We start from the raw sequence: 15,330 nt of genomic DNA on the forward strand, positions 1-15,330 counted from the left end.
GTGACTGAAACCAGCTGCTGCAATTAGAGAAGATTTAGAGATGCAAGAACTTGCAGGTGCATTTGGGACGTGAATGAGTATTCTCTGGGCTGTTTTATCAGCACGCAGCAGTGGGTTTTTTTCAGCAGTACCGTACCTGTATAACAGCCAAGTAATATAAGGTGATGCCGAATATGAAGGATTTGTACACTGAAGATGTAAATTCTGTGGTCCTGAATACACAAAAATTTTTAGAAATATTTTTAAAATAATTTGGATTATTCTCAGAATATTTGAAGTTCATGTAATCTACTGCTCTTAGTTATTGGTTCACACTGGGGTCTCAGAAAGTCATTGGTATCTGCCAGGTTTTTTCAAAAGTATGGAGATGAGGGGGCTTCAGACTGGACGAAAGTTTGTTCAGTGAGCTGAACAGTACACAGTGGTTTAAGGGAATGTTGTGCTTTAGTGGCACTGGAGTCCAGTTTATCCTCTGCAGGATTGCTCTGCAATGACCACCACAGCATCCTAAGTGGGATGATCAGGAGACTGACTTACAAAAGCACTTTTGATCCAAACAAAAGCACAATTATAAATGTACTCTGAGAGCTGTATGCAAGCACTGGTGGAATCTGTGTTCATGCTTAAACTTTAACATGAAGACTAAATTTAAGAAGTCTTAACTGGCAACATAGAGTAAACTGATCTAAGTTAGAGGAGGTAAATCACTCAGAGTTACTTAGCAGTATTAGAATATTTTCCTCACAAGGAAGAGGAGAGTCCTTATTTTATTTCTAGCTTTTTTGCACGATTATCAGAATAGTCTTCTAACCTTTGTTCACTTAGTACATGAAAACAAGGAATTACAGTATAAATAGGAAAGAAAAATAAAATAAATTCCATGTTGGATGAACAGCAGAGATCTACAAGAGAGTGAAGATAGAAATTTTAAAAAAATAATTTCAGACAACAAAATGGGCTTTTAGAAACCAGAATCCTGCTGAATATGCTTTGTTTCTGGAATGTCCAGGTCCAATAGTACTTTTAGCATCTGTAGTACTAAGTATCTCCATTTATCAATTTTAAGCAAGTCAGTGCTTACCATAGTGGACTGCTTCCCTAGAATCCATGGTGCACAGTACTAGTGTGCATAGTTTAAGTGGTGGAGCATTTAATAAACCAGAATATGTGCTGCAGTGTGCATTTAACTTTGCCTTGGGGTGCTAAGCACTGGTAGATGGATCCCTGGACAGTGGTGTCTTACACGGCTTCAGGTAAACCTGGAGGATGATAATCAGACCCATTAGTCAGATATCCGAGCCAGAGGAATACCCTCTCACTAGCCATTCAATTAAGCTTTACCCTTCAGTGTGATAGGTCTTTCTTAATGAGCTTTGCTAGTGACCATGGAAGCACATAAGTACACATGTAGTTACAAAGTACAGTCATGTGCTTTAGTCACACTAATAGCAGTGCAATGACAATGCAAATAATTTAGATCTATGTGCATCTTGGTCAGATTTTAGCCTGCTTGTAAGAAACAAGGTAGGGATGCAGTTGGAATTCGAATAACACAGCAGCCAGTGCATGGCAAAGCTTAGTGCCTGAAATGGCAGAGAATGCACAGAAGAAAGTGAAACTGAAGGAAGAGAGCTGACTGAATAATTATGCCACTGTACAAAGAAGCCTTTGAGATGTCTGGTATAATAACAGTGCAAGCTTTTATCTACAGGTAAACTCCATGTTTCAGCGCCAGTTAAACAAGAGAGAGAAATTCCCCGAGATCTACAGTATGCTGCAGTTCTGTTCGCCCTTTACAAAGTAATGATTGAAAAAACAAGACTGCAGTTAGTCTGATGCATGAATGTCAAATTGTTACATTCTATAACAGCCATATTGTGCTGCCCAGTTAGTACTTTCCTTTGGGTTTACCATCTGCTTGATTGTACCCATCTTAAAAAATACGTTTCAAAACCTAGATATTAAATAGAGGAAATAAGAACATATTTGTTTTGTTTATAAAGTGACTAATCAAATCTCAATTCATGACAAAGTATTTTCTTCAAGCTTTGTTATACAGGCAATAAATTTTTCTAACAACCAGCAGCAGCAGTTTAGACAGCAACCTGATATAATCGTCAAAGAACTAAAACAATAATGCAGGTTCAGAACCTAATCTGAAGCAAGCTGTTTAAAAGAAATGTAGAATTAATTATCCAAAACTAGAGCATTGGTTTCCAGATTTAGTGACTATCCCACTGAGAGAAAGGGTTTTTGATATTTAATGTCACATCTACTCAGTTGCTGCTTTTCTAGTGTGTGAAGACTAGCATGGTAATACATACTCTCTGGGCTTTGCAAAGACCTATTTCAAAATATAACAGAGAGACAGGAATTTCTCTGATCAAATAGCTAGAAAAATATATTCTGCATCTGCTCTTCTTCCTCCACCACACACATAACCCTTAAAGCTGAGGATGGGAGAGACTAGAAATACCAGTAAAGGCTATCAAAGGCCTGACTATCACCAGATGCCTGTGAGAAGAATGCTTAGATGTTATGAACAGAAGCATTATAATAGTACAGTGAAGTGCATGCATACAGCCATGTAAGATGGTTATTGTAAGATACACTTCATGAAGGAACTCAACATTCCAAAGCAAATAATTGCATAGAGTGTTTTGGACAGGTGAAAAAATACCGAAAAAAGAGGTGCTCTGTTAAATCTGAAGATTTGGCCATTCCCAGCCATAAGCCCAAAGACTGGTTTGTACCACTAGTTATCTTTCAATATCTAAGTTTTAATTTCATGACACACTTAAATTGTTGCAGATGGTTATGTTCCCTGGGTAGTGCAGAAGCCCATTACAGCTGCATCCACATTAGTAAACTAACCATGCCTGGGAATATTCCTAGGCACTGAGGCCAGCTGGCGCAGAATGGCTGGTGTCTGTGCTAGCACACTGCCCTGGCTGCCAAACAGACTGCACATTGGGAATCATCTCTGGACATTGTAACCACCAAGCCATGCCCAGGAGTTATTCAGAGAGAACATCAGAGCCCCGAGCAAGAGTGCTAATTAAAACAAGCCAAACTCTGGCCAGGGAATAACCTGTCAGTTTGCTTGCACAGGTCATTGTGGTCCGATGACACAGTGTTCTGAACGTGCTTGACTTTCCCAGTGTGGAAGTGGATGGACTGTGAATGTCAAGGCTGCTAGAGCCTTGAACTCCAAAACCTTTTCCAGTTGAATTTAGGATGTTTCTGTCATCATGTTCCACTGCTGCTTCCAACACTGTGTTCTTTTCTATGACATCCAGCCATGCCCTTCAAGTAATTCACATAGCTGTGAAGCAGAAGGACCTGGCCTCAGTCCCAAAATCAGCAGTGGGTTTCTTTGCTTATCAGCTAATTTATGCCAGCCTCTCTCACACAGAGAGGCTGTGACTTGTCTCTTCCAAACCACTCCATGCGCCTTTTGCTCTCCCTAGTCAGCAAAGTAATTATCCATAAAAGCTGCTGTCCAAGATCTTTCAGTTCTGGATGTGTCTCTCAGAAGCAAGAAAAGATGTTTCTAGGCCATCTGCTGTTATTGTTTCTGCATATATACAGTACTTCAGGTTACTGTACTCCTCATATCTGTGGTTTAGGATCCACTGTAAATTACCTTTCAGAATAATCCTTTTGAATTGCCAGGTTGAGGGTGTTGATTTCAGACACCACCCCTCTATGTCAGTGCCAGATATTAATTCTGCTAACTCTAGGTGTTTATTCGTTAGCAGGGGACTACTGGGACTGGTTTCCTCAGTGCATCAAATCCATTATTGCAAAGTGATTAGCTATTAGGGGAGGTCAACTTGAGTAACCTGTAACAGGGAGCAATGTTGTAGAATCAGTGGGGCAGAGATGTTAATCAGGACACCTATGAGGCACTTCCCTCTACTGACTGCCTAGGAAGAGTAAGCACTTAGTTTGAGAGACCTGCTTTATTAAGGAAAGGTTAGTTGTCATAAAAAATATGAGGAATTTCCTTCCCTTAATGCTTTTAATAATATCTCTTAAAATAAAATAATAGAGACTCTGACCTGTTGGAGCCAGAAGTAGTAAATACACGTTAGTGATACTGCATCTCCAAAGAGCAGCGATTTTAAGACTTGCAGGTGAAGATTAGAAATATCAAGGTTCAACAACCATCTTGCAAAATTCTTTACCCAACTGCAGCACTTTCAGCCTCTGTGCTGCCAGTTACAGAATGGTGATTTTATATGTCACAAATTAAATTCCACAAATATTTGTCCACCTTGATTATCCTGGGGCAGGAGAGCATGAAATAAAATCCTTTCAGAACTAGCCTTCCTAAAATTTGGCAGTACTCTACCACAGTGCAGAGGAGTATTCCTATTACTCAAGTATTCATGACTTGCATGTTGGAATGAGCTGCTTTATCATGTAGATAGAAATGCTTCTGTGGGCTAAGGAGATTAAATATCTTTCTGAATTGTGCTTGAACTGTGGTCCTCTAATAAGGCAGGGTTCACTGAATCATTCAACAGAAATCAGAATACTTTCCAGAGCAGAGAATACTCTTTTTTTTTTTCCCCAGCAGCAAAAGGGAAGACACACAAATACCCTTGCTGCACACTGGTAGGCTTATAAAGCCTCTCTGCAGGGACACATAATAGCTTATGTAGCCTTAGGAAGAAGAAAAGGGAAAAACAAAATTAAAATACTGGAAAATAAGATTGCCTAGGCCTTGCCAGAAAACTGACTAAATAAAACTGTTGAAAAACAAAACATAACCCTTTTAGAACTAGCAAGTAGGAGATTGTATTTGATAGCCAAGTGACTGAGTACATTATTCACGGGGTCCAATAACAAACTGGATTATTGCAATGAGGGCAGGACTGTCCTGGAGTCTTACATAGCAGAGAAGACAGCTCTGAAGGAATTTCCTACTTAGCATCTGACCCAATGAAGCAGTTCTTTAAAGACTTGTTTCCATTATTGTTAATTATCACAGTTAAAAATGTTCCTTAACTTCTGAGCCTCATCATTAACTTCATTAATTTTCTAGCCAACATATGCAAAATTGTCAGTTTTCCAGACCTCTGAAGAAGTAAGGATGTATATTACAGTCACAGCTGTGTAGTGGCAAAAATTACCCTGATCTGAATTATTTCTTAATTACTAATGTGAAAGATATGTCTCAAAAGTTAAAGAATGGCTGTACAGGAGTACCTGGGTTCAAAACCTTGGCCAGCCATCACATCTCAGCTTGGCACAAAAGGTTCACAGGAGATGGGGCACATTCCTCAGGCATGCCATGACCCAGAAGAGCTCAGAGCTACTTATACAGGCAGAGAGATATTTGCTTTTACAGTTGAATTATTTGTGTAAAATTAGGCTAAATTATTGGTAAAATAATACACAGAGATCAATGGAGTTCGATAATTGCTTGGTCAATATTTGCACTTGAAGACATGTCAAGTGTTGAAAATTTGCCTGGTATTCTTAGTATAAATAATTAAATTGTTTCACTAGTGCCAGAAGAAAAGTTAATACTCTCTTGTGATGGATTTCTTTTTCAGTAAAACATGGCTTATCAAAGCGAAAATAGATCTCAGGATTTTAGGCTTTGAAGAAAGACTTTTTCTCCTTGATAGTGTATAGGAAAGAAAGTTTTGGTTATTACTTAAAAAAAAAGGAAAAGCTAACACATCAGGTATTTCAACAATGAAATTTCATCTGGACTGTATGAATTCTTGCAAGTGTAAGAGAGATGCTAACTCTGACCCAAGTTTCTACTTACTGCATGTAAATGAAAATTGCTTTCTGGACAAAACAAGCAATCCAGGGTTCTTTGTTTTGGTTGGTGTTGTTGTTTTAAAAAATGGAGGAGAGGAAGTGAGAAAAAAATTCCAGTAAACTTTTAAAGTGTAATATCTTCCACTCCATCGCAAATTGATTTCTGAACCTCAGAGATGTTTTTCAGTAGAATAAAGATTTATGCAAAGTCAAAATAAATACATTATTTACAGGTAGGTAATGATAAACTCTTCCTCCTCAAAACTTTTTCTAAGCAAATCAAGGTTTCAGCCTGCATTAGAAACAGCTCTCTAGAAAATAATAAGTCTATAAAATACATCAAAATCCTGATGCTGCCTCTGTCTTGCTCCATTATGTCAGTACTTATTTTGCCACTTTTTCAGACGGCATGATGTAAGCAGGCAAGCTACAGACAGTTACTGTAAGTTGCCCCAGACTATCTCAGTTATGGTAATGCCAGTTTTAGGTATGTAGTGCAAAATGTAGACGGCGAGTGTATGTATTTTAAGTAAAACTACTCTGAAGAAACCAATTTATTGTGACAGGTATAATTTACATATGTGTTAGCATTTTTTAAAAAATACAGAGAGCACAGAAAGAGTTGGAAAGAAAAAATTACTTTTTAAAGGTTTTTAATGCCCTGGTCTGTTCAGTGGATTTAGGGAAATGTGGTTGGATGTACTCTGGGCAGTGCACAGGAGAAACAACAAAATTCTCAGGAGGTTCAAAGCAACTTTTACTTGAGAAATTTGGAACATTTCAGTAGAATAGGGCCCTCCCCCAGGTGAGCTTTTGCTAATTTCAGCACCGAAGTCACACACCTGCGTTTTACACAGAGCCAGAACGTTCCCAGCGGCCCCATGCAGTCAGATGCTCCCTTTACACTACAGGCCAGCGGCTCTTGTTCCTCCGGTCTCCTGCAAGGCTGTAATGTTGTCTCAATGAAAACAGAAATACAGGCTTTTACACTGTTTGCTGGGTCATCATGAGGAGATTTCAACTTACTTGCATAATTGCTTTTATAGATCTGGAGACTCAACGGCCAGGATATGGAATCTCAATGAAAACAGCAACAGCGGTTCCACTCAACTAGTTTTGAGGCACTGTATAAGAGAAGGAGGGCATGATGTCCCCAGCAATAAGGATGTGACTTCATTGGACTGGAATGTAAGCTAACTTCTAAGACTGTGTATGGTTTTTAACTGTTTATATTTAATTCCAAGGCAATTACAGCTGCTGCTCCATATCTTTCATATCTGAGGTGACCAGAAGCTCTGTCCTAACCTACTGACCTCTTGTTTCAAATACTCATAATAGGCTGAACTTTCCCCTACATGCTGTAATTTTCCAGGACTGGTGCCATCTTCAAGCTTAACAATGATATATTTATATCTCTGTTTTAGGAGCATGGCTAAAAATAAACTTTGCCAGCTTTAAGAACAAAGATTAAACAAGCAGTCTATGTAATAATGAAGCCTCATTAATAATGTATTTGCATCTCATAGTTACTTTATTTTGGCACATAAGGAGATAAAAGCACCAGTGAAGCTTTTTCTGAGGTTGAACTCTCAAGATCCTCTCTCATTTGAATTATGCTGTGCACAGCAAAACGTGTTCACATTATTTTCTTTATCTTGGTCGGAGCATATGTAGTTATTCTGTTGTTACCTATCCACCTTCTGGATGAAACTGTCTTGCCTGATCCCTTTTTTACTTACATCCTGCAAAACCTCCTAGCTTAGATAATATGCTCCTTCACAGAGAAGACTGAAGTGACCAGAGAGGACAGGTATTGTTGAGAATTCCCAGTGTCTGGGCAGTGTCTTTGGGCAGCTCTAAGGCTGCTTCATGTCGCATTTTTGCCAGAAGAACTTACAAGACCCTGCAGGAACCTTAATTACTTTGAGATAATTTTCATTCTGTCTGTTTTGCTGATATTAGTACAGACAGAGTGATCACATTAGTCTTGTTTTCATAGGAAAACAGATTAATTAAGTACCAGAAGGGATTTTCAGCAGTTCTGTACAGTCTCAGTTGCTGGCCAGAGACCAGGATTGGATTAATCTTTACTGCAGTTATGTCCTTCAGGTGAGCTAGCTGCTTCACAAAGTAAAAGATAAGGCCACTGCACAAGTCAGCTTTCCCCTCTGTATTTTATAGTTGCACAATGGAAGAAATTGGTGAATAATACAGAAAGTAGAGGTAGGTTAAGGAAGCAAATAAAACTCAAGATTATGTTCATTACTTGTTTCCTGTGGTTATCAGAGTGAAGAAAAACAGTTGGGAAAAAAATGAATCAAGGAGCAAGAAAAGTAACTGAAAGAGGAAGACATTAAATGAGAGCAGAACAGTTAGGAGACAAGTTATCCAAAATATAGGGCATCCTCTAGTATTTCTTGTAATAGTTCCTTACCTTCCAGACTTCATTGGTACTTCACTTGCATTGTGCTAGTACTTAAGGTAAGGAAATGTCCCTAATTCAAATACTTCAAGGGCTTCCAGCTTACTTAGAGTTTCCCAAAGAATGTGAATTGCCACCAACAAATTTGGATAAACTGTACATCTAAGTTCCTGAGCTTTTCTTTCTCTCTTTTTGCCCTTTATCACCTTTCTTCTCATGACTGGTCCAGATAAGTGTATATCACAGTGAGCTTGACTTAGGTTACGATATTCCCCCCCCTCCATTATTATATATTTGAGTTAAATCTATAACTGCTCCAAGTCAATGTTTTTGGAGGGTTGGAGTAGGCATATGTTTTAAAGGATTATTTCATGCCTTTTCCTAGTTTTCTATTCATCAAGCTAGAAATGCCGTCTGCCTTTATTGTTTATTTAGAACCACAATATTAATTTTATTTCCCTGTGAAATTTTCACACTGGTGGTATTAAATTACTTCTTCTCTGGTTTATGTGACTTACAATAAGAAAGGTTATTTCTAGAGGTCATATTCAGATCATGCCCTTTGATACTAGGGGTAGGATTTATCTCCTGTAGCTTTAACCATCCTAAGCTAGTCCTCGAGACTCACCTTAAGTCATCAGAAACAGAGACACATCCCTTTGTGTTGGGTTGGGCATAATCTAAAGCAAATGAGATAATGAATTACACTTCAGAGTTGTAGTTGTATGATGCTGTTAGTTATGTAGGGAGACCAGATAGCACTCTTAAACTAAGTCCCAACTTCTGCATGTCTGGAGATAAATGGGATGAATCTCACTCTTACTTCAGGTTCTGAAATGTTGAAAGACTAAATACCCTGCTTCAACAGTGTCCATCACACCAGACTGCACAGTCAAGTTCTGTTTTAATTATTCTCATTCTGGCCCAATCACACCAGCATCACTGGCTGCACAGGACATATCCTTCTGTGAAAGGTTCCTTCCAGAATACATGTAATTTGCTGATTAGATTAGTGGGCTTTTTTTCCTGCTAAGTGGGTCCCATGAATCCAAATTTTCTCAGGCTGTCCATCATGGTACTGTGCCTGTGAGCACATGTGGGAGTCTGTGTTCAGACAAGTAGAAAGCAATTCCTTGGTGGCAGATAACATTCAAGGTGTTAACCCTGAGTGTAGGTGGCTTAGAGCCTTCTTTCAAGTAGAGGTGCCTGAATTTCACTGAACTGGGATTTAGTCTGGGTTTAGGTCATCTGTTGATGTTTTATAGGTCCTCTATGTCTAAAAAGTAGTATCTGTTTGTTATCTGGAAGAAGCCCATAGAACTTGTTATAGCTTGTTTTCTTTTTCTAATCTCTTTGATTAAATGGCTCATATCTGATGGTATAGCCCAATATTTCACTGTATGTTAGAGGGTTTTATTTTCTCTGGGCTGTCTGCAGTAATAACCTTTAGTTATTAGTAATAACCTTTAGTTAGTTAGATTTAAACCTTTAGTTTAAATCATAGCATAATCTGTCTCAGTGAGTGGACTCAGAATTCCCATAAATCACAATTAGCAAATCTTAGAAAGAAAAAGATTGGTTGAAACATATTTTATCTCATATCAACCTTTGCCATTTATATATGTTCCAACAGAGTGATGGAACACTATTGGCTACAGGCTCATATGATGGTTTTGCAAGAATATGGACAGAAGATGGTAAGTCAAACATTTATTGTTATTAAGCACCAAACAGCAGTGAACTGAATTTGACTATTTTGTAAAGAAATTGTAATAATAACCTGTTCTTTATTCCAGGTAACCTTGCAAGCACCTTAGGTCAACATAAAGGTCCAATATTTGCCCTGAAATGGAACAAAAAGGGGAATTATATTTTAAGTGCTGGTGTTGATAAAGTGAGTTTTAAAAATACATTATTCTAACATAAAAGTGTGCTGATGAGTGAGCTTGTGCTGCTAAATTCCTTAAGATTATTTTCTTCTTCAGGCATTTTGTAGAGTTTACATTTCTTTAATATATTTTAGTGCATGTTGATTACATTTTTGAGGCTGTATAAATGTATACTGTTCTCATGGAAAATACTTAACTTTTTAAAAAATTGTGTAAAATTGCATCTTAGGTGTGTCTCTGTTAAGGAAGGAACTGCTTCCAGTACTTACATTTGTAGTTTGATCAGCTAACTATTTACAGGAAGAAAGTGATCTTAAAGATACCGCACCTTTTAGCTCATCTAAGTGTTGAAACTTTTATTTGAATAAAATATATATGGCTTCCTCTTGAAATATGCAAAAAAATTATAGTTCTGGACTGAAAATCAAGCAAAACAGTTAGTTTTGCAAAATAGTTACAGCTGAGTGCACATTAGAGATTAAAATGAACAGATGACTGATGATGATGAGCACAAAGCCATTAAAACTGAAACTGGAAAGTACACAGCATTCATCTTGCCTAACTTTCAGTGTCTGAAAATTAGATGCATATGTCATCCTTGGCCTCCTTTATAAAAATTCAGAGAGAAAAATGGCACTTCCAAAGGATAGGCTGCATGGCCTGTGTTCCAGTGAGATGCACTGACAGGGCTTCTCTCCAGCGGCTGGCAGGGGGAGTCTAGCTGAGGTTTGTACGTTTGTAGGCTCAGGGAATCCCTATATTTTCATATCCTTGTGAAAATGGAAACTTATTCGCTTTAATACTGGCTTAAATTCAGCTACACTGCTCTCCCAATGGTAGTTCCATTACGCTGGGAAACTTACATTCTCAATAAAAGCAGCGTTTCTTTAGGTGATCCATTATCAGCAAGATGATGCATCCTTAATTTATTTTCTGGAAGTATATATTGCCAATAAATTGACAATTCACTCAGAAGGTGGTATTGAGCTCTACAGGGGACGTGCTCACATGTGCTGTGAGTATGGATTAAACCTGTAGTAAGCCAATTACACTTGAGTCCGTACCACCTCAGTGGCAAGAAGTATTGTGTAGTCTGCTGATAGAAAAACATTTCACTTGTTGGTTTAATTGTTAGAAATGGGGTTCAGGATCATTTTGAAGTAGAATTCAACTTGCATCTTTTGAAGGGGGAAAAAGTGTTCTTTAAAGATGGGAACTGAAACAGCTTTTTCAATATGCGTATTAAAAATGTGTGGTGTTGTCTTCTAGTGCTATTCAGAGAGGATATGCCCATCCTTCATAGTTATATTGCTTCTTCTGTGGGCATGATACTTCTTTATCTACACCTAGATTATTATTCCGTAATATCTGGAAGTGATTCCTGGTTTTCCCGCTTTTGAGAACACAAGGCTCTCTGTAGTCAATAATTTTATCAGTTCATCATTTGGAATTGCTACTTAGTGAGGGTGCTCTTTGGGTTTTTTTCTCTGAGGTGAACAGTCACTAATCTTTTTTTCCACCCTTTCTTTGGATGCAGACAACAATAATTTGGGATGCTCACACAGGAGAAGCTAAACAGCAATTTCCTTTCCATTCAGGTACTTTTTGCATAACTCTTGTTAGGAAAATGAAATGTAGTTTTTAATTCTGTCAATGTACTTTATCCATATCTGCCAGAGAAAAGTTTCAATCAAGTTTTTTTGTGCTTTGACTATCCTGAGTATCATGGCTGGTGGGTTTATTCTCACATCAGAAAGACGCAGTTCTGTGAGAATCAGCTTTGAAAGTCAAACTGTTTTTAGGAGAGGATTTGTACACCAGCCATGTGTACCTAACTGAACGGTCCTGTTGTTATCTATGTGCTTGAATAGTACCAGGTGGTGATTCATGAAGAGAACTTTCAGTGGAGGTGTCTGGGATCTTTTCCATTCTCTGCTCCTGTTTCAATGAAGCTGATTTGAAGCAGAAGCAGGCAGATCTCTCATGCACCTTGCATTCACCACTGCACTCATGAAGGTCCTCAGAATTTCTTAGCTTTTACTTTTAACTTGAAATTCTTCAATATTTGCTTTCTCTGATTATTGGAAATCATTTGCCAGCCTTGAGTTTCAAAACCTTGCTGCACCAAAACCCTGCTTGGATGGTTACTTGTAGATCTGTTTCAAGAAGACAGGAGATGTCACAGATACTAAATAATCTTGAGTAACAGACAGTCATTGACATAATCTGAAATTCACCTGAGACCAGACTTGTAAGATGATGCCTGAATTCATGATCCGTAGTGGCTGAGTTGCCATAGTGAAGAATTTTAAGGGGTATAGTCAAACTGAGTTTAAAACCATGAGAACATTCTGGATTTTGGTGCTAGAGGTGTTCATCTTCGTAGTTCACTGTAACTAATCCATTGTTAAATACAGCAGATTTTCACAAGGTGCTGAATGATGTTTAAAAACACATCTTTTGATACTAATTTTAAAACATTATTTTGCACATGCTTTTAAACTCAATTTCTAGTTGTTCTTATTCTCACATTTACACAGATATTAATAACATGCAATAGCAATCTAAATGGTTATTCAACAGCAGACAAAAAGTATGTCCATGGACACAGCAAATCCATACTCTGCATTTTTATCACTCATCTCCTCATTTATTAATGCAGCTGTCAGTTTAGAGGAGTTGGTGTCTGCTGACAGATTTTCTCACTGTGGCATTTATTTATCTACCGTAACTGTTCCGTAACAGCAAACTTTACACATAGAGTGATTCAGTTAATGAGACTCTTAATCCTTGGATCCCTAACTAGTAATCTAGTTGTGGATTCAGAACTTGGTTGCTCCTTCAGAATCATATTCACTGACATGTAAGCTGTCTTAGCAGTGATGTGCATCAACAACAAGTCACTCCGTTCCCCTTTTAGCAAGTTGAAAACTCAGCTATATCTACCAATGCAAAATGTCCATGTACATTAAAAGATTATTTTAAAAATTCTTTTTAATTATTTTAAAAATTCTTACTGCACACACTGTCTTTGGACTGTGAGACACAACTGAAGCTTAGATATGGAGAAGCTCATCTTTTTAATTTTTTTTCACTATTTCAAATATGTTTTCATAGCAAAGTAAAGCAGTTAAAGGAAATACTATTATTAAGGAAATTGCTGACAGGAGAAAGCATATATCCTACAAAACCTTCTTAAAATCAGCCAGACTCTCTACTCACTTTGTCCTTGCAAGTCTAAAGCCACAAAGACCTCACCTTTGGGTCACCAGAACAAACTGAGAACAAATTCATTTCCATGTGTGGAATCTGAAAACCTTGTCTACACAAGGATTAAAGGTGGCGTTTTAACAATTAAAAGTCTTGTCCAGTCAGGGTACACTTCCTTTAACACATACTTCTTTGAAGTCTGGAGGTAGTTGGTCTGGGAATAACATAAGGTTTTTTTACTCTCTACTTCTTTACAACAACTGGTTTAGTTTACACCATGTGGACTAAACTGTCATCTTAAAATACATAAGGAAGACTCCTTTGTTTGGGTGTTGAAGGCCTCCATGTCATTGGTGTTCCCATGTAATTTTTAAGGTTTTTTGGTCAAAATATGTAAGTTTGCAGATAAGTAGCTTCTAGGATTTCATTATTTTTTGCAAAACTATGAATCATCATAGGGCATTTGATCAAAATACATATTCACAAAACTTATTTCTTTAAAAAGGAGCTAAATAGTCCAATTTTGACATCTACTGATAGATACGGACTGATGTCTGCACATGCAGGAACAAATTGTTTAATTGATACCAAAAGAGGTATTTGTCTAACCCCAATTTTAGCCATCTAGTTGTGTAGTGACAGGACAAGGGATGAATTGATTAAAACTGAAAGACAAAAGGTTTAGATTAGATATCATTAATAAATTTTTTACTGTGAGGGTGGTGAGGCACTGGAAGAGACTGCCCAGAGAAGCCCAGCTCTGAGTGATCTGGTCTAGTAAAAGGTGTCCCTGTCCACGGCAGGGGGGCTGGAACTAGGTGATCCTTAGGGTCCCTTCCAACCTAAACCATTCTATGATTCTGTGATCCAAGTGCTCTGAATCACACCTAAATTTGTTCTGAAAAAGCTTAAATTAACAGATAATTATTGTAACACTTTTATTGTTGGTTTTTATTTTAGCTGCATTTTTTAAGGATTTGTTGCTGCTTTTATTATGATATATTATGATATTCTAATTGGTTTTATGCAATTGGCTAGTGTCCTGTGGTTTTGGAAATACTTTGGCAATTTTATTATTTACATCAAGAACCATGTTTGGTTGAATTTTTCGGACCACTTTATGCAGTTACTTATCCAGTAAACATATGGTTGAGTCCACCAGTAAATGAATCAGTGTTAATTATCAGCACTTTATGATTCAAATTATGCTGCAGTGTAAATCCATAGCTTTAGGTGCCAATAGCTCTCTGAAAATGAGTTTTTGACTCATACATATCATACTAGATACTAGCCCTGAAGGCATATTGCTATTAATGATGATAGACTTTTGTTTGCTTTGAAATAGTAATACAAAGCTTGCATCATAAAAAGAAAGACAAACAGGCAGTTAAAGAAAGATCTTTTATTGTTTCCTGATCCTCATTCACGTTCATTGGAAAATTCAAAAGTAGTCTGCCTTCCTCACACAAATTTCCTTTATATTTCTGCAAGGCAGTAATTCCTTACCTGTCATACAGAATTATTGATCTTTCTCATTAATACTGAAAAAAACTCTAGTCTGTGAAACAATGTTAGCCCTCCATTCTCATTTAGAGAGCTACCTGATGATTCAGAGGGTGATATGGATCTATTTTGTTTTGCAGTTCATAAAAATTATAATAGGAAAAACATATCTAAATGTAACAGGCTTGTCAGAACAGGTATCTTTTCACTTCTGTATTACCAAAGTATCTTTCTGAACATGTTTGAGTAAGGAATTTCTTGGTTTCATTTTAATGATAAATTTGCATTGTATCTTTGCCAGGAAGCGACTCAACTTTGTTTCCTATATGCTGGTCTCATTCTGGCACACTTGCTTTTAACAAGAGTGTGCTGAGAATGAAGATTTCTATATTTTAGCGAGTCTTATGTCATCCTCTGGAGGGCAGCTAAACTCTATCCTGAGGGAAAAAGCCCAAGCAGCAGTCATAGAAACACAAGCAAGCTGTTTGTCAGGAGCTCCCTCCTGCTCCTTCTTGTACTCTG

The 15,330-nt window shown here is 37.6% G+C and overlaps 1 protein-coding gene across 6 annotated transcripts in view; it reads left to right on the forward strand.

Annotated features, from left to right (window-relative positions):
• The window catches only part of TBL1X (transducin beta like 1 X-linked), a 193,041-nt gene that overhangs the window by 165,648 nt on the left and 12,063 nt on the right, over positions 1-15,330 (forward strand). For all 6 annotated transcript variants that reach the window (XM_048328913.1, XM_048328885.1, XM_048328877.1 and 3 more), the window contains 4 exons: positions 6,831-6,972; positions 9,840-9,903; positions 10,003-10,100; positions 11,633-11,693. In XM_048328913.1, the coding sequence (XP_048184870.1) occupies positions 6,831-6,972; positions 9,840-9,903; positions 10,003-10,100; positions 11,633-11,693 (365 nt within the window). The remainder of the gene's footprint in view (positions 1-6,830; positions 6,973-9,839; positions 9,904-10,002; positions 10,101-11,632; positions 11,694-15,330) is intronic.

The sequence above is a fragment of the Corvus hawaiiensis genome, chromosome 2 (genome assembly GCF_020740725.1).
Source record: "Corvus hawaiiensis isolate bCorHaw1 chromosome 2, bCorHaw1.pri.cur, whole genome shotgun sequence".
Taxonomy (NCBI): domain Eukaryota; kingdom Metazoa; phylum Chordata; class Aves; order Passeriformes; family Corvidae; genus Corvus; species Corvus hawaiiensis.